Here is a 20,740-nt window from a genome sequence, read left to right as displayed (position 1 = left end):
TCCATAAACTTATCAAGCTTAGTCTTGAAGCCAGATATGTCTTTTGCCCCCACTACTCCTCTTGGAAGGCTGTTCCAGAACTTCACTCCTCTAATGGTTAGAAACCTTCATCTAATTTCAAGTCTAAACTTCCTAGTGTCCAGTTTATATCCATTTGTTCTTGTGTCCACATTGGTACTAAGCTTAAATAATTCCTCTCCCTCCCTGATATTTATCCCTCTGATATATTTATAAAGAGCAATCATATCTCCCCTCAGCCTTCTTTTGGTTAGGCTAAACAAGCCAAGCTCTTTGAGTCTCCTTTCATAAGACAGATTTTCCATTCCTCGGATCATCCTAGTAGCCCTTTTCTGTACCTGTTCCAGTTTGAATTCATCCTTCTTAAACATGGGAGACCAGAACTGCACACAATATTCCAGATGAGGTCTCACCAGTGCCTTGTATAACGGTACTAACACCTCCTTATCTTTACTAGAAATACCTCGCCTGATGCATCCCAAGACCGCATTAGCTTTTTTAACGGCCATATCACATTGGCGGCTCATAGTCATCCTGTGATCAACCAATACTCCGAGATCCTTTTCCTCCTCTGTTACTTCTAACTGATGTGTCCCCAATTTATAACCAAAATTCTTGTTATTAATCCCTAAATGCATGACCCTGCACTTTTCACTATTAAATTTCATCCTATTACTATTACTCCAGTTTACAAGGTCATCCAGATCTTCCTGTATGATATCCCAGTCCTTCTCTGTGTTAGCAATACCTCCTAGCTTTGTGTCATCCGCAAACTTTATTAGCACATTCCCACTTTTTGTGCCAAGGTCAGTAATAAAAAGATTAAATAAGATTGGTCCCAAAACCGATCCCTGAGGAACTCCACTAGTAACCTCCTTCCAGCCTGATAGTTCACCTTTCAGTATGACCCGTTGTAGTCTCCCCTTTAACCAGTTCCTTATCCACCTTTCAATTTTCATATTGATCCCCATCTTTTCCAATTTAACTAATAATTCCCCATGTGGAACCATATCAAATGCCTTACTGAAATCGAGGTAAATTAGATCCATTGCATTTCCTTTGTCTAAAAAATCTGTTACCTTCTCAAAGAAGATCAGGTTGGTTTGGCACGATCTACCTTTTGTAAAACCATGTTGTATTTTGTCCCAATTACCATTGACCTCAATGTCCTTAACTACTTTCTTCTTCAGAATTTTTTCCAAGACCTTGCATACTACAGATGTCAAACTAACAGGCCTATAGTTACTCGGATCACATTTTTTTCATTTCTTAAAAATAGGAACTATGTTAGCAATTCTCCAGTCGTACGTACAACCCCTGAGTTTACTGATTCATTAAAAATTCTTGCTAATGGGCTTGCAATTTCATGTGCCAGTTCCTTTAATATTCTTGGATGAAGATTATCTGGGCCCCCCGATTTAGTCCCATTAAGCTGTTTGAGTTTGGCTTCTACCTCGGGATGTGGTAATATCTACCTCTATATCTTCATTCCCATTTGTCATCCTACCATTATCCCATAGCTCCTCATTAGCCTCATTAAAGACTGAGGCAAAGTATTTGTTTAGATATTGGGCCATGCCTAGATTATCCTTAACCTCCACTCCATCCTCAGTGTTTAGCGGCCCCACTTCTTCTTTCTTTGTTTTCTTCTTATTTATATGGCTATAGAACCTTTTACTATTGGTTTTAATTCCCTTTGCAAGGTCCAACTCTACATGGCTTTTGGCCTTTCTCACTTTATCCCTACATGTTCTGACCTCAATAAGGTAGCTTTCCTTGCTAATGCCTCCCATCTTCCACTCCTTGTAGGCTTTCTGCTTTTTCTTAATCACCTCTCTGAGATGCTTGCTCATCCAGCTTGGTCTACAACTCCTGCCTATGAATTTTTTTCCCCTCTCTTGGGATGCAGGCTTCTGATAGTTTCTGCAACTTTGACTTGAAGTAATTCCAGGCCTCCTCCGCCTTTAGATCCCCAAGTTCTTCAGTCCAATCCACTTCCCAAACTAATTTCCTTAATTCTTTAAAGTTAGCTCTTTTGAAATCAAAAACTCTAGTCCCAGATCTATTTTTGTTTGTTCTTCCATCTAGTTTGAACTGAATTAGCTCATGATCACTCGAACCAAGGTTGTCCCCTACAACCATTTCTTCTATGAGGTCCTCACTACTCACCAAAACCAAATCTGAAATGGCATCCCCTCTTGTTGGTTCTTCAACTACTTGGTGAAGGAATCCATCAGCTATCGCATCTGGAAAAATCTGAGCCCTATTATTATTACTAGCACTTGTCCTACAGTGAATCTCATTACATCTGTGTTGGGTGGTGGGAAGTAGCGATCACCCGGGGCCCCATTGGGGTCCTGACATGTGCCTCCTTCTTCCTTTATCTCCACATAACCTTTTTCTTGAGTCTTCTCCCTCTCCCAAATCCCATAACAGGTCATTTTCCTTAAATTTCTGAGGTGCCTGATTGCTGCCTTTATTTTAAAGAAAATACAACTTCTCCTCTTGGAGGATTTTCACTCTGGCTGGAAGGAGGAGTAGTTACCCTTTGCATGAAAAGGACTGTTTAATATGGTGACAGGCTTTGCACAGGACCTTTCAGCTGGTATTAAATCTTAACCCAAAACAACTATTTCTGTCCCTCACAGTCAATGTCTGTAACAACCTTGGCTGTTTTCATCCATCATGAGGATCACTTTTATTCTCTCCAGGATGGCATTTGTGTGGTTTTTGTGTCATGGGGCTCCTATCTACCCTTCTTGTCTATTAGCATATCAGATCTTCTTGGCTACTAAATTAGAGTACTCTGTGCACCTGTCATCCATACAAGTAATCATGTCCATGTTACCACTGCTGTGGGGGTTACGCAAAAGTCATGCATTAATAAGACCAGATCCTTGGCCCTGCTCCATTTCTTTGGACTGCCAATGCTGTCTTAAACAGGTGAAGTGCCAGAGTAACTACCCCTACATCACCTTATTACAGCCTCCAGTGGAGGTAGTGTGGCCATGCGGGGGGGGGGGGGCAATAAACTTTTGGGGACCATTACCAGTCAGCACAACTTAGAGCAGCCCTGAGGATAAAACCAGACCCTGGCTAGCCTCAGGACTGAGGGATGTAATGTTGGTGTACAGCCACCTGTGATCACCACTACCCCAGGTCCTGTGCCAAGCACATTTCATCCAGATCTGAGTTTCAGGGCCGTAGGCTTCAGCTGATTTTTCAGCAACGCTTCCTGCATGAGTGCTGCAAAGAGGGAGAACAGGATCCCTGCATTCTCTCCCCACAAACTCATCTATGCTGGGCCAGGCACAATTTGACCTTCAATTTTTTGTCAGAAGGGAGATAAGTGCTGATGCTAAAAAAATACCAGGCAAAACGAAGCATTGTAGAAACAGACATGATAAAAGTACACAACAGTACTGCAACCTAGATTTCTGTTTCATACACACAGGGAAGACTGTCTTTTAGAGTGGGTTTTTTTTTTTGTTTTTTTTTTGTTTTTGGATTAGCTGCAAACTGCAAAGCCATGTTCAGTAATTAATGAGGTGGGCTGTTGCAAGGCAGCAGCTTCTGTGCACTAACAAGCCTGGCTTCTCGCCATGGTTGTTATATAAGCCGGGAAAGATCCTGAAGATAGCTTGGCTGTATGTAGGCTCCCTCAGTCCATAAACAATAAAGAACATTTTTAGTCTTGCTTATTGCTCCATTCTCTGTCATAGGATTAGTTGGCCAGAATTATTGCTGCTCCTGGCACAGCATCACTAGGGCTGCTGCAGCGCATAAAAACAAGGAGTGGAGCAGTGAGGCAAAAGGACTGCAGTGTTCAGATGTCTTTGAGAAACTTAGCTGCTTGTTTACTCCAAGTCTTCTGGTTCTAGCATTATTGTTATTGCTGTTTCCCTGGGGAGAAAGATAAATTGAATTTAATCAAGTCCTTGATCTGTATGCATGTTGCATGCTGTGTGTTTGCTTTTTCTTCGGAAGAGGCAGAGATTTGGTGGTAGGAATTCTTTTTTAAATTGCCTCTTTAAACCCTGATGCAGCACCTCCCTTGGTAAATCTGTATAGTCACTGCCCATTCCTGCAAGGTGGCGACCGCCTCCAGAGAGTCAATAATTGAGAGGCCACAGCATTTTGCTTGAGATGCTCAACACCTCTGGGGAGTAGGCCTTAAACATGTGGCTCTCTTTAGGGTTGAGAATTTACATGCATTTCCATAACACCAATCAGAAAACACTAGACACACCAACAATCAGTACTTAAAAACACTATTTACAAAATATATGCAAAATGATGCAGCATCAACAACAGTAATTGATTTCTCAATTCACCAAAACTGAGACCCTCTCCACTAAATCCAATTTCCCTTAGAAAAAACTTGCATAATAGAAAAGCTTTGCACATGAAGGTCCATAAATTCTGGCTTTGTTGGAACAAAGGGTGACATTAATTTTGGGAGGTGAAAGCCTTCATCCTATAATGTTTTGTCAACAACCCCTAGGCATGGAAATCTAGGAATTGTCAGACTAACTGTCCCAGCTGATATCAGTTGTTGGAATGGAATATAAGGAGAGAGCTGGTCTCATGAAGGTTGCCTTCACTAGAAAATGGTATGATGTGGTTTGAACATGACTGTGTAGAGTTGAGTCAGCTGACACAATGCTGACCAAGACTGAATAACACTCAGATCCCTTTCCTCAGTACTCCTTCCTACGCAGTCATTTCTCATGTTGTATGTGTTCAACTTATTGTTCCTTCCTAAGTGGAGTACTTTCCATTTGCCCTTATTGAATTTCATCCTATTTACTTCAGACCATGTCTCCAGTTTGTTCAGATCATTTTGAATTTTAATCCTATCCTCCAAAGCACTTGCAACCCCTCTCAGCTTGGTATCATCTGCAAACTTTATAAGTGTACTCTCTGTCATTATCTAAATCATTGATGAAGATATTGAACAGACCTAGACCCAGAACTGATCCCTATGAGACCCCACTCAACATGCCCTTCCAGTTTGACTCTGAACCACTGATATTTACTCGCTGGGAACGGTTTTCCAACAAGTTATGCATCTATCTTATAGTAGCTCCATCTAGGTTGTATTTCCCTAGTTTGTTCATGAGACGGTGATATGAGACAGAAGCCTTACGAAAGTCAAGATATATCACCTCTTCTTCTTCTCCCATATCCATAAGGCGTGTTATCCTGTCAAAGAAAGCTATTAGGTTGGTTTGACATGATTTGTTCTTAACAAATCCATGCTGACTGTTACTTATATTCTAAGTGTTTGCAAATAAATGCCTTAATTATTTGCTCCATTATCTTTCCGGGTACTGAAATTAAGATGACTGGTCTGTAATTCCCCGGGTTGTTCTTATTTTCCTTTTTATAGATTGGCACTATATTTGCCCCTTTTCCAGTCCTCTGGAATCTCTCCCATCTTCCATGACTTTTCAAAGATAATCGCTAACCTAATGGCTCAGATATCTCCTCAGTCAGCTTCTTGAATATTCTAGGATGTATTTCATCAGGCCCTGGTGACTTGAAGACATCTAACTTGTCTAAGGGTATGTCTACACTACGAGAGTAGTTCGATTTTAGTTAAATCGAATATGTGCAATCGATATTAGAAAGTCGAACGTGTGTGTCTACACTAAGGACAGTAATTCGACTTTGTCAGTCCACACTACCAGGGAAAGCGTCGACATTGGAAGCAGTGCACTGTGGGCAGCTATCCCACAGTTCCCGCAGTCCCCGCTGCCCAGTGGAATTCTGGGTCGAGCCCCCAATGGCTTCTGGGTAAAAAATTGTGGCGAGGGTGCTTTTGGGTAACTGTCGTCATCCGTCAGTCACTACCGCCCTGCCTCCCTCCCTGAAAGCGCCGGCGGGAAATCAGTTCGCGCACTTTTTGATCAGTGACAGCGCGGACGCCACAGCACTGCGATCATGGATCCCGCTGCGACCATCGCTGCAGTTGTGGCCGTTCTCAACGCCTCGCACCTTATCATACACCTTTCCCAGAGGCAGATGCAGAGAAATCAGGCGAGGAGGCTACGGCAGCGGAGTGAGGGCCTGAAGTCGGAGAGTAGCACAGAGCTGTCAGAAACCACGACACCCAGCGCCGAGGACATCACGTTTGCAATGGGGCATGTGGATTTTGTTGAACGGCGATTCTGGGCCCGGGAAACAAGCACGGACTGGTGGGACCGCATAGTGCTTCAGGTCTGGGATGAATCCCAGTGGCTGCGAAACTTTCGCATGCGGAAGGGGACTTTCCTGGAACTTTGTGAGTTGCTGTCCCCTGCCCTGAAGCGCAAGGACACCCGCATGCGAGCAGCCCTGACTGTCCAGAAGCGAGTGGCCATAGCCCTCTGGAAGCTTGCAACGCCGGACAGCTACCGGTCAGTCGCGAACCACTTTGGCGTGGGCAAATCTACCGTGGGGGTTGTTGTCATGCAAGTAGCCAAGGCAATCGTCAAGGTACTGCTGTCAAAGGTAGTGACCCTGGGAAACGCGCAGGCCATCATAGATGGCTTCGCTGCGATGGGATTCCCAAACTGCGGTGGGGCTATAGATGGGACTCACATCCCTATCCTGGGACCGGGCCACCAGGCCAGCCAGTACATCAATAGAAAGGGGTACTTTTCAATGGTGCTGCAAGCACTGGTGGACCATCGGGGACGGTTTACAAACATCTACGTCGGATGGCCGGGCAAGGTTCATGACGCTCGCGTGTTCAGGAACTCTGGTCTGTTTAGACGGCTGCAGGAAGGTATTTACTTCCCGGACCACAAGATAACTGTTGGGGATGTGGAGATGCCTACAGTGATCCTCGGGGACCCAGCCTACCCGCTAATGCCCTGGCTCATGAAGCCCTATACTGGCGCCCTGGACACAGAAAAAGAACTGTTCAACTACCGGCTGAGCAAGTGCAGAATGGTAGTGGAGTGTGCTTTTGGCCGTCTCAAGGGGAGATGGAGAAGCTTACTCACTCGCTGTGATCTCAGCGAAACCAATATCCCCATCGTTATTGCAGCTTGCTGTGTGCTCCACAATCTGTGTGAGAGCAAGGGGGAGACCTTTATGGCGGGGTGGGAGGTTGAGGCAAATAGCCTGGCTGCTGATTACGCCCAGCCAGACAGCCGGGCGATTAGAAGAGCCCAGCGGGACGCGCTGTGCATCCGGGAGGCTTTGAAAGCCAGTTTCAAGGCTGAGCAGGGTACCCATTGACTTTTAAGTTTGTGGACACAGAAGCTGAACTTGCCCCCGTTTCTTTACCCAGTTGCCGTCGACTATCCTCTCCAATTACATACCCCCTTCACCCCCTTCCCAAAAAATAAAATCTGTTCTGTTTTGTTCATGGACACCGTTGTCTTTATTACTGTTTTCACGGGAATGTTTTAAACCTGGGACGCAGACTGTGGCGGGGAGCGGGTTTAGGGTTGTGATGCAAATGATGCTTCTAAACTCCAGGAATGACAGGCTCCGCGATGGTGGACTGGTTGTTTCAACGGAGCCTGCCAGCCCTCCTGGCCGGGACTGCGTGTATGTGTCGGCTATGTGACTGTCTTGCAGGGGGAGGAGGGTTACAGATCCCCTGCTGCGCGGCTCTGTGATCCAGGGTAAGGACCGCTGCATAAGATCTGTAACTGCCCTCCCCCGCCACCAAGTCACAGAGCAACACCACCGCCCCCACCACACAGAACATGAAAACCACCTCCCAGACTGACCAGGATAACTAGTCACTGCACTGTATATGTGCCCTGCTGCTGCACCTGCCCCCTGCTAAAGGTGACTGTCCTGTCCAATGACCAAGGCCCTTCCCCCCCCTCCAGACAGACTCCCCTCCAAAAGAAGAGGATGGAAACAGAAATGAACAGAAACGTATTCTTTATTAACAACCGCACATGGAACGGGGGGGTGAAACTTGGACGGGGTCTTGTGTGAGGCGGGTAGGAAAGGACTTTTCAAATTTTGGGGAATGAGAGCCTTCTAGTGGTAGAGCAGTCCGCAGGGGTGGAGTGAAATTTTTCCCGGCCCCTTCCACCCCTCCGTGTTTGGACTTTGGGTGAGGGGGGTATGGGACTTGGTGGCGGGGCAGGGCAGTTACAGAGAGACTGCAGCGGGGCTCTCTCCTCCTGCCTCCGGTCCTGCAGAACATCCACAAGGCGGCGGAGCGTGTCCGTTTGCTCCCTCATTAGTCCAAGCAGCGTTTGAGTAGCCTGCCTGTCCTCCTGTCGCCACCTCTCCTCCCGTTCAATGTTTGCCCGGTGCATTTGGGACAAGTTCTCCCTCCACTGTGTCTGCTGGGCTGCCTGTGCTCGGGAGCATTCCATTAGTTCAGCAAACATGTCTTCCCGTGTCCTCTTCTTCCTCCTCCTAATGTGCGCTAGCCTCTGGGCAGATGTGGCTGTGGGAATTGGAAAAAGGGAGTGAATTCCTGAGACAGAGCAATGTATCTGTGAACAGAGAACATAGTCTTTCTCTGTGAACAAGACCATGCAGAGCACCTATCACACGCGCACTGAGGACAAGGTCGAATTTTCGGCCCTCGCCTACAGTGCCTGCGGTCTTGCTGTGGCGAGCTGAGGAGCAGGGCAGGACACCGGACTTTGTCTAGATGGCAAACATGGTAAGCCGTAGACTTGTGGCCGCTTAAAACTTTAAGAGTGGCACTGGCCTCCTTTCACATAGAAAGCAATGCGAGTCTCTGCTGGCAGCAATCCTGCAAGCATGAACTCTGGCCCTGTCCCAGCCCCTCGCGGCTGTAAACCGCGTGGCTGTAAACCGGCGGTTGCAGTTCTGTAAAGGGACGGGCAAGCAGTCCCAATACTAACTTTCCCCTACCTAATTCACAGCAGGGAGTCATGCCTGACATCACCCTCCTGAAGGTCTCCGAGAGCCAGAAGGAGAAGATGCTCCGGGACAGCCTGCAGAAACCGGGGCCATTTGCTGCACTGCTGTGCAAGGCCATGATCCCGGAGTACCTGCTGGCGTTGTGGCAGGGAAACGTGTCCTACCACGGGGGGCCTAATAAGCTGTCCCTGCCCAGGAACCTGCTGATGAGGCTTGAAAAACACCTGCAGGAGGTGTATGAGGAGTTCTCCCCGGAGGATGTCGCCTCGATCCCCGGTTACATTGACCAGTTCTTGGCTTAGGTGCCCTTGGAGGGACAAATGACTGCAGGGTTTTGGGCACTATAATCATGAAGCGGACATTGTGAGATTTTTTTAAAATGGTTCGGACTATATATTGAGGCGCCCAAAGACGGAGTAATCATGATACACTTTGCACTGATTCCCCTTTTGTTTGACTTTCCTGTTTACATGTTTTTAAGCACTTTACCCACTGTTAATATTTTCAATCTTCCTGTTTTGTTGCAAATAAATGTTTACATGTTTTAAAGCACTTTAGCTACTGTTAATATTTTAAATATGCCAGTTATGTTGTAAATAAATGTTTGGATATTTAAAACACTTACTGCTTGATCCTTCCCCTGAATCTGTGTCTGGGGTAACGGCTGGGGAGGGTTGGTAGGGGATCTCTGTCAGGGTGATGAAGAGCTCCTGGCTGTCGGGCAAATCAGCGTTGTAAGCGCTGTCTACTGCCTCGTCCTCCTCATCTCCTTCCTCCTCTTCCCCGTCCGCTGAGGAACCGGCCGCGGACAATATCCCATCCTCAGAGTCCACGGTCAGGGGTGGGGTAGTGGTGGCGGCCGCACCTAGGATGGAATGCAGTGCCTCGTAGAAACGGGATGTGTGAGGCTGGGATCCGGAGCGTCCGTTTGCCTCTTTGGTCTTCTGGTAGCCTTGTCTCAGCTCCTTGATTTTCACGCGGCACTGCGTTGCATCCCGGCTGTAGCCTCTCTCTGCCATGGCTTTAGAGATCTTCTCATAGATCTTTGCATTCCGTCTTTTGGAGCGCAGCTCGGAAAGCACGGACTCATCTCCCCACACAGCGATGAGATCCAAGACTTCCCGATCCGTCCATGCTGGGGCCCTCTTTCTATTGGATTGCACGGCCATCTCTGCTGGAGAGCTCTGCATCGTTGCCACTGCTGCCACTGCTGCTGAGCTCGCCACGGTGTCCAAACAGAAACTGCGCTTCAAACTGCCCAGACAGGAAAAGGAATTCAAATTTTCCCGGGGTGTGGCTGGTCAGAGCATCCGAGCTCGGACTGCTGTCCAGAGCGTCAACAGAGTGGTGCACTGTGGGATAGCTCCCGGAGCTATTACCGTCGATTTCCATCCACACCTAGCCTAATTCGATATGGCCATTTCGAATTTAGCGCTACTCCTCTCGTTGTGGAGGATTACAGAAATCGATTTAAGGAGGGCTCTATGTCGAACTAAATGGCTTCGTGGTGTGGACGGGTGCAGGGTTAATTCGATATAACGGCGCTAAATTCGACATAAAAGCCTAGTGTAGACCAGGCCTAAGTAATGTTTTAACTTGTTCTTTCCCTATTTTAGCCTCTGATCCCACCTCATTTTCACTGGCATTCACTATGTTAGAAGTCCAATCAAAACCTTTTTGGTGAAAACTGAAACAAAAACGTCATTTAGCACTTTTGCCATTCTCACATTTTCTGTTATTGTTCTCTCCCACATTGAGTAATGGGCCTACCCTGTCCTTGGTCTTCCTCTTGCTTCTAATGTATTTGTAGAATGTTTTCTTGTTACCCTTTATGTCTCTAGCTAGTTTAATCTCATTTTGTGCCTTGGTCTTCCTAATTTTGTCCCTACATACTTGTGTTATTTGTTTATATTCATCCTTTTATCTTGACCTAGCTTCCACTTTTTGTAGGACTCTTTTTTGAGTTTCAGATAATTGAAGATGTACTGGTTAATTCAAGGTGTCCTCTTGCCATACTTCCTATCTTTTCTATTCTGTAGGATAGTTTGCTGTTGTGCCCTTAATAATGTCTCTAAAAAACTGCCAACTGTCTGAACTGTTTTTCCCCTTAGACTTGCTTCCCGTGGGATCTTACCTACCAACTCCCTGAGTTTCCTAAAGTCTGCCTTCTTGAAATCCATTATCTTTATTGTGCTGTTTTCCCTCCTACCATTCCTTAGAATCATGAACTCTACCATTTCATGATCACTTTCACCTAAGCTGCCTTCCACTTTCAAATTCTCAACCAGTTCCTCCCTATTTGTCAAAAATCAAATCTAGAACAGCCTCTACCCTAAGTGTCTAATGCTGTCGTCTATGCTACTTTTAACAGTCATGTCAAATACAATAACATTTTCTAGTGAAAACAAGTCCTAAGTGTCGAGCATGCCAGTGACACTACAGAAATAATAAGGGACACAAAACCCAAACTATGAAGGGCTGAAATCTCATCAAGTGGGTAGCCAGCCTTATTCTGTTAGCTGAAATGTGAATGATCTTCAGCTAGTGGTGCTTGGGAAACCCAAAAAATTTCATTGAAAATTTTGACTAACTTTATCATCAGGTATAGCACCACAAAGAACATATTACAGTAAATCAATCTGGAGAAGACAAAAGTACAGGCTTTTGACAAGGCCTTAGTCAAGCCCAGAGATAAAAAAAAGCAACTATGGGGGGGCTGGCTATCTGAACATCCAGAAGCAGTCAAAGATCCTATAGGAAGTCTAGATTGTAAATTGTAAGATATCCTCTCTGCCATCTCCTCTTGTTTCACTAATAGAGCCAAATTCTGCTCTAACTCACAGATGCTACTCAGCTGAAGTTAATGGGGTGCACTAATGTGCAGAATTAGGCTTACATTTTTAAGCAGTGACCATGTGTTAATTGTTGTACAAGATGTAAAATATAGACAGACCTTACCTTGGAATTGTTATAAATGAAGTAAAAATACATGCTCATGACTTTCATCCTTGCATCTGAAAGCATTTTACAAATCTGAAATAGCTAAGCCTCACAACATCCCTGTGAAATAAATATTATTAGATCTATTTCATAGATGAGTGAACTGGAGCACAGATTTGTTCAGGGCCCACTCCTCCAGGTGTTAAAAGCCCCTCTCAAGAGACGATGAATGCCCTAATGTCTCATTGATGTCAAAAGGAGCTTACGTTGTTCAGCACCTCACAAGAGGTGCTCAATATCTTGCTGGTTTGGGCCTTTAATGAATGGATGAAGGTCAAGCAACCAGTTTGAGGGATAGCTGGTAATAGAACCTAGTCTCCTGCTCTATCCACTAGAGCACACTCAAACAAAAAGGACAGTAGATCCTTAGATGTGTAAAAACAGTGTACCTAAACTATAGACACAATTTACAAGAGCAATGTTGCTGGAGTACTTATGTCATTATTATTTTTGCTTTTAGGAAGAAGACAAACCAGCCTTCTATGTATACAATGCTGTAACCCAAGAGAAAGTGCCCATTAAGGGGAGTATTTATCTTCTTGCTACAAAAGTGTCCCTTTTGAAAACACTGGTAACCCTGAAATGTGGCTTTCCAAATAGTGTTTATTGTCTCAGGACTCCAGAGGGCAGGGAGATGTATGACTGCAACATACTGAACGATTACCAGTTAGATATAGGTATAAGATGGTTTTATTTTCACTACCTACTAAATAGAGCAATGTTGACCAAATGCGTGTCTAATTCCTTAAATACAGAAAACTGACATGTTATATTTATCATTAAGTTTATATTTAGGGAAACCTGAAAACCATTAATATTACTGATACTTTTCTAATGCAGATCACAGTATTTAAAAAAAACATTTTGGGTCATATGATGCCCTTCAAAATAAAACAACATGAAAGGCAGGTGGAGAGACAAAAATTAATGATGCACAAAAGGAACCCATAATGCACTTCTGCATGCCCTTGTAACAATATTGGGCCTGCACTTGTACCATTGTAAATTGGGACTTATTTCACTGGAGCTGCACTGGTATAAAACTTGTGTAAGGGAGAGAAGAATGAGGATTATTATCAGACTGAGTGTTGCTTGTAAGATGGGAGAATACACAGAAAGCTGCAGAAATCTTGCATACCAACATATACAATTAATGTTATCCCTGCAAGCTCACTGTGCTATAGTTCCCGTCCACCTCTCAAAGGTATTAATCTTGCCCATTACATCAATGGTTCTCAACCAGAGTCCAGGGCCCCCTGGGGGGCCGTAAGCAGGTTTCAGGGGGCCTGCCAAGCAGGGCCAGCATTAGACTCTCTGGGGCCCAGGGCAGAAAACCAAAGCCCCACTGCATGGGGTTGAAGCTTCAACCACTCGGGCTTGAAGCCGAAGCCTAAGAAATGTAGTTTCGCAGGGGCCCCTGTAGCATGGAGCCTTGGGCAATTGCCCTGCTTGCTACCCCGTAATGTCGGCTCTGGCATTTATATGCAGAAAAACAGTTGTTGTGACACAGGTGGGCCGTTGAGCTTTTATAGCATGTTGGTGGGGGCTCAGAAAGAAAAAGGTTGAGAACCCCTGCATTACATTACTCCTTAGATGGCATACTGACTTTGTATGTTACGGACAGCTGACCAAAGTTCTGTCATTTTTAAATTTAAAAAATACAGTAAAAGCTGTGTTATCCAGCACTTTACCAACCAGAAAGCTCTAGAAACTGGCATTTCTGATATCTCCCGATACAAATCTTCAATAGGGTTGCCAGGTGTCCCGTTATCCCTGCTGTTCCTAGGCGGAGGAACGGCCATGGGGGCTGCCCCTGCCCAAAGCATTGGCTCCGCAGCTCCCACTGGCCAGGAACCGTGGCCAATGGGAGCTGCAGGTGCGGCGCCTGCGGGCCGTGCTTCTGCCTAGGAGCTGAGGGACATGTTGCTGCTTACGAGGAGCTGCCCAAGGTGAGCACCGCCCGGATCTGGCACCCTGAAATTCTTCCTGCACCCCAACCCCCAGCACTGAGTCCCCTCCTGCACCTAAACCCCCTTCCTCCATTGGTAAGTATAACTCTTAATTAACCGGAATTTTTGACTAATCTGCACCCCCCATTCCCACAACATGCCAGATAACAAAGCTTTTACTGTAAATGAAAAAAATGCCTGTGAAGTTTTCTGTTAGGTCACTATGCTGGTGACCAACCTAACCAACAAACCAATCTAAATGTAGGGTAAGCTATGGCCCAGTGTGTTAGCCCCATTCCAGAATTAGAATTCATGGCTTCCTAGCTCCTGCTGTTTTGCTTAGTCCACTACACCAGAGATACTCAACCTTCTTCTACCTTGCATCCCCAAACCAGCAACAGTTTCTTGTAACAACCTAAAATCTCTCAATCTGTTTGTGGTCAGAAAATATTGAAGGATTAAGATCAAGGCAAGAAATCATGGCTGGCTTTGGGTGCTGGGTGAGGAATTTGTAGGTGCTGGACTGTGTGCTGGATGAGAAGCGTTTGGGGGAATCCGGTGGGTGGAGAGGTGTTGGGAGCTAGTAACTAGGATGCACTGCCTCACTAGTGTGATTGGCTCATTCAGGGAGTGTTAATATTCTGTACCCCACCTGCCAGATTTATTAACTGTGGCATCGCCATCATAAGACAAGGTAGCTGTCACTTATATCTTTATCTATACTTCCTATAGTTCTCAAAGGGGAATCATTTGATGCAAGCAGTTATCTTTGTGGGTTACCCCCCTCCTTTCCTCTGACTGTGTCTCCTTTTGGCACTGTACAGGACGGCACTCTGTTGCCATTTTATCTTGTAACTACCCATAGCTGCTTTTAAAAAAAAAAAAAAGGCAGCACACAGGGTTTGCTACTTTTCTTGGCAGTATCTTATGACACCGGTCTTCATTCTGCACTGCACCTTGCTACCAGTGGGAGAATAAGATCCCCATTGATAAATTAGGGCCAGATTGTGAACCCTTTAGTCCTACTCATGAGCAGTTACTCAGCCAACGTGTCTATTGAAGTCTTTGGATTACTCATAAGTTAACATCTATACTAGTGGGAGTAGTGGGTTCACACTCTGACCTTTAAACCTCACACAACTGCTGTCGATAGCATATAATACCCAACTGCCACATTATGTAACCTGAGGCACAAAGGTTAAGAACAACATTTTCAAAAGGGGCTACTGATGTTTTGGGTGCCTACGTTTTTATGACCAACTTCACACAACCAGGGCTTGATTTTTCAGGTGATGCTGAGGACCCACAGCTCTGGTGACTTAAACTGGAGCTGTGGATGCTCAGCATATATGAAAATCTGTCCCAATGTGTCTCAGATTGGTGATACAAAAATGGAGGCACCTAAAATCACTGGCCACTTTTGAAAAGATAGCTCTTAATGACTTTCCCAAGGTCTTACAGCAAGCCACTGGAAAGCCTAGAATAGATATTTGGGCACTATGATTTTGAAGTTTTTCCCACCCATTTTGCACAAGTGTAAATGGCTACACAAAGTGCAGAACAGTGGAGAATTAGACTCTTGCAGTCCTGATTTTCAGTCCCCATTCCCTCGTTGTATGCTGGGCAAGGTAAGATTGGTCTATAATCTTATCTAACTAATATAGTGAGCATCAGTGTAATTGGAATAGGATCTTAGGCTAAAATAGGAAAAGAACAAGTTAAGAATTACTTATATAAGTTAGACATCTTCAAGTCGGCAGGGCCTGATGAAATATGTCCTAGAATACTTAAGGAACTGGCTGAAGAGACCTCTGAGCCATTAGTGATTATCTTTGAGAACTCGTGGAGGATGGGAGAGATCCCAGAGGACTGGAAAAGGGCAAATATAGTGCCTGTCTATAAAAGGGGAATAAGGACAACACAGGGAATCATAGACCAGTCAGCTTAACTTTGGTACCAGAAAAGATAATGGAGCAAATTTCAAACAATCAATTTGTAAGCACCTAGAAAAAAATAAGGTGATAAGTAACAGTCAACATGGATTTGTCAAGAATAAATCATGTCAAACCAACCTAATATTCTTCTTTGACAGAGTAACAAGTATTTTGGATGGAGGGAAGCAGTAGATTTGATATATCTGGACTTTAGTAAGGCTTTTGATATTGTCTCACATAACCTTCTCAAAAGCACACTAGGAAAATATAGCCTAGAGATGAACCTACCATAAGGCACAACTGGTTGGAAAACTGCACTCAGAGAGTGGTTATCAAAGGTTCACGGTGAAGTTGGAATGGTGTATTGAATGGGATCTGCAGGAAACTGTCCTGGATCCAGTTCTATTCAATCTCTTTATAAATGATTTGGATAATGGCATAGAAAGTACACTTATAAAGTTTGTGGATGATACCAAGCTGGGAAGGGTTTTAGATGCTTTAGAGGACAGAATTGGAATTCAAAATGATCTTGACAAACTGGAGAAATAGTCTGAAATAAATAGGATGAAATTCAATAAGAACAATGCAATGTTCTACACTTAGGAGGGAATAATCAATTACACAAATACAAAAAGGGGAATGACTGCCTAGGAAGGAGTACTGCAGAAATGAATTTGGGGGTATTAGTGCATCGCAACCTAAATATGGGTCTGCAATGTAATATTTTTCTAACAAAAGCAAACATCATTCTGGGATGCTGTGGCAGAGGCATGCTCCACTTCTGCCTCTTTCCACACAAAAAAAACTATTTGGAGACCTTCTTCAGGTAAAATACCAAGTGATTCATTTACAAAGTTTGTTCACAGACTGTGCAGCAGCTTTATCAGTATTGTAGGGCTCTAAGGGTATGTGCATACTGCAATTAAAAACCCACAGCTGGCCCATGTCAGCAGGCTCAGGCTAAGGGGCTGCTTAGGTTGCTGTGTCAATGTTTGGGCTCGGGCTGGAGCCCTGGCTATAGGACCCTGCGTGGTGGGAGGGTTCCAGAGCTTGGGCTGCAGCCCAAACTGAATGTCTACACTGCAATTAAACAGCCCCTTATCCTGAACTCCCGGAGCCTGAGTTAGCTGGCACAGGCCAGCTGGGGACTTCTAAGCCCAGCAGGGGAGAAATCTCCTATGTCATTGGCTCTACCAGCCTACAGCAGTTTCTCTCCCACCCATTGTACTTCCTTCCTGTGCCTTTTTACCTTCTGAGTTAATGAGGTAATTTAGTTATTAACTCTTCCAGCCTATCAGTTTGGCTCAGTTCCCACATTCAGGTGTGCATAGGGCAACTAACTGAAGTTGCTATGGTCAGACTTCTGGATCAGGTGCTGTTGCTCGGCACTCTGTCACACATGTATTAACAAGAGTGTTGTAAGCTATGACGTGAGAAGTAATTCTTGCACTCTACTCAGCTCTGATAAGGCCTTAACTAGAGAACTGTGTCCAATTGTGGGCACCACATTTGGGGTAGGATGTGGACAAAATGGAGAAAGTCCCGAGGAGAGCAACAAAAATGATTAAAGGTCTAGAAAACATGACATACAAGGAAAGATTGAAAAAAATGAGTTTGTTTAGTCTGGAGAAAAGAAGACTGAGGAGGGACATAACGGTCTTCAAGTATGTAAAAGGTTAATAAAAAGAAGAGGGTGATAAATTGTTCTTCTTAACCTCTGAGGACAGGACTTAAATGGGCTTAAATTGCAGCAAGGGAGATTTTAGGTATGATATTAGGAAATGTTTTTACCTAAATGTCAGGGTAGCTAAGCACTGGAACAAATTACCTAGGGAAGTAGTGGAATCTCTGTCCCAGGAGGTGTTTAAGGACAGGTTAGACAAACACCTGTCAGGGGTGGTCTAGTTAATGCTTAGGCCTGCCTCCGTGCAGGGGATTGGACTAGATGACTTATCGAGGTCCCTTCCAATCCTACATTTCTGTGATTCAATCATTCATAGTGTGCATGTACTTATGCCCAATTAGTTACAATATATTCTAATGACTTACAGTGATCTTCAACTTGTAAGGATACCAACAGTGGATAGTTTGCAAGTAGCCAGACTCTAAAAGAGAGGCTCTTGAGGCCCAAAAACTGATGGTACGACTACGACAAGGGAAACATGGAGCTTCAGAAATGCTTGTTATATTCAGTTCTGGTCACTTGATCTCAAAACATATAGCAGAGAGGATTAAGAGAGAAGTGACAAAAATGGGATTGTATATGGAGAGATTTCTGTATGAGAGACTGAAAAGACAGGGACTGTTTAGTTTTGAGAGGAGACATAAGATGGGACTTGATATAGGTGTATGTAATAATGACTGCTGGAAAGATGGTTAACAGGGCACCTTTATTTACACTTTCTCATAACAAGAACAAAGGGACATTCCATACAGCATGTAAATTATCTGTGGCACTCTGTGCCACAAGACATCACTGTGACTAAGAGCTTAGTAGCATTGAAAAAGGATTAGACATTTATGTGGCTAATGAGGACATCCACAGTTTTTGTTTTTTAGAAGGCACATAAACCCCCCCATGCTCTGAGGCACTAGTGGTTAGACTGGTTGGTTGGAAGCCAGGACTCCTAGTCTCTTTTTCTGGGTATCGCAACAAGCCACTACGTGACCTTGAGCATAGCACCCAGCCTCCCTGTACCTTGGTTTACCCATTGGTAAGAAAGAAAAAATAATAATGAAATTAATCACACAGTACATGTATAACTATGGATGACAACCGATAGTACAGATAAGGGCACAATTTCTTCCCTCATGTCTACTCCATATAAACCCATTCATTTTAGTGGAGGTGGATCAGGCTTCAATAGGACTACTCACTTGCTTAAAGTTAGGATTGTGTACCTTGCTGAATCGGTGCCTATGTAAAGGGAGAATTTACCCCCACCATAACTTTCTGACGTCCGAAAAGCAGTAGGTTATCATACGGTTTATTTTTCCCTGAAGTAGAAAATGTACGTTTGTGGATAAATGTATGGAATAAACTAGCATGTTAATATAGACTTAAACATACCATAGTCCTAAGTCTGGAGAGTGAATATGAAATACAGACCAATTCTGCACCTTGTATAGTCAATTTATACCAGTATAAAATGGGTGTAAAATACTACTATTATGATCTGATAATGCTTTACACCTGCTCGAATTTGCATTAATGTGGATGACTACACAAGGTACAGGGCAATGTTTAATTTGTCCTCATAACCACAATATTTAGAAAGGGAATAAATATAAAATAACCCAGACAAATACAAACTTACAACAAGCAAGTAATGTTTGGTTTCTAGGAGTATATTTACAAAAGATGGATAATTAAGTTGCTGGTCAAACACACATCTGATACCATTTATACAGTATTACAGAAATAAACATTCACCAGCAGACAATCTAAATGTAAACTGCTTATAAAACTATTCAGAAAAAAAGCCCCAGGACTTGGTCAACAGTATACATACAGAAACTGAACCATTGAAATCATGAGTTAGGTAATCTGATCAATAATTCTACTATCTTGGGTGTGAATATTTGGTGCAGGGTCCTGAACCCAGTATATACACAGTAACATTCCAAACCAGAACAGAAACACTTTAGAGATCCAAAACGTAGAGGCCCAGTTTTGCAGTCCTGATGCATTCACAATTGCTGTTGCAATCATTGCAAATGTGGGGGTTTGTGTGTGGGAGCTGTCCACACTCACGCTGATTTAACACCCACATTACTCCATGGAATTTAAGTGTGAACATAAAATCAGCCTGCCAGGAACAGGCTCTAAACGATTAAATTTAGAATCTCACAGCCTATCTGATATTTGCAATTTTAACACTGGGCCCACTTCTACCCCCAGAAACCAGTGGATGTTACAGCCATGAAAAAAAGATCAGGACTGAGACCAGAGTATTTTTAATGCCCTCTAATGGAAGTTTTAATTACAATACTTCCTAGAACAGGAAATTCCTGCTGAACTTCACTGCCCCAAATCTTTTACAGGAAGTTGGGTCTGTGACTATGTTTAAAATGTGAATATCAAATTATAGTGGATTGTTAGTAGCAAACCTCAAGGTCCTTTCTTACTTACCATTTATCTGTTGTTTTTTTTAAATTTTGATTTAAATAATAAGAAAGACACCTATACATAGGCTCTAGGTGCCCAGACACTCAATCATGTTTACAACATAATACTTCCAGTGGCATTAAAAAGCAAACCATCAGAGAGGAACAATAGCACAACTCAACTAGCTAGCTAGCCAGCCAGCTACAAAAAGCTCCTTTCAGCCTCCTCCCATCCACCCATCATTCTGAGAACATACCCTCAACCCTCTCTAACACCCCTTCCAATAGACAGTTTTTGCTACATGCCTGGAAGGTCACAAAATTCAGGCTATTTCAGACCAAGTTACCAATTAATATCCCATCTGTGTGCAACAGACTACAAACATCCCCTTTTTTGAATATAAACTAGCCAAAACTAACACTTTTTCAGATTGTTGGGTAGTTTGGTAAATTCACAGTGTTAGGGGGCTTATATTCTCTTTTCTGGCCAGCCACTAGAGGACAAGCTATTCGCAGGTGTGTGGCCTGACATGCCCTCCAGTGGAGGGTTGTGGTACACACACACTTCAGCCAGTAGGTTGCAGACAAATATCCTTTATATGCAAACCGAGAGGTTTAGACATTTATAAATTGCAAAAATAACAAAGCTGCAAGCAAGCTAAGTGATTGCATCTCGCTGTTGGTAGGCATAACACTTCGCCTGGATGTGTGGGATGGATGGAAAGAATTCCTGACTGGGTGCCTCTTAGGAAACAAGCATACAGTCCAACGCTTCCTGTCTGATGAAGAACCAGTACTCAAGTACGGTAACTAATTGCATTTGGTTTTTAGCCCATTTTAATTTCTCCAGTCCAAGCACCTCTGTTCCCTAATAAT

At 44.0% G+C, this 20,740-nt stretch overlaps 1 protein-coding gene across 1 annotated transcript in view; it reads left to right on the top strand.

Annotated features, from left to right (window-relative positions):
• ANKUB1 (ankyrin repeat and ubiquitin domain containing 1) overlaps nt 1-20,740 on the top strand; it is a 43,349-nt gene that overhangs the window by 10,694 nt on the left and 11,915 nt on the right. The window contains exons 3-4 of the mRNA XM_026649857.1: nt 12,335-12,551; nt 20,551-20,665. Coding sequence (XP_026505642.1) covers nt 12,335-12,551; nt 20,551-20,665 — 332 coding nt within the window. The remainder of the gene's footprint in view (nt 1-12,334; nt 12,552-20,550; nt 20,666-20,740) is intronic.

This window comes from Terrapene carolina, unplaced genomic scaffold, assembly GCF_002925995.2.
Source record: "Terrapene carolina triunguis isolate 2854851 unplaced genomic scaffold, T_m_triunguis-2.0 Scaffold88, whole genome shotgun sequence".
Taxonomy (NCBI): domain Eukaryota; kingdom Metazoa; phylum Chordata; order Testudines; family Emydidae; genus Terrapene; species Terrapene triunguis.
This window is presented reverse-complemented; position numbering and strand designations above follow the sequence as displayed.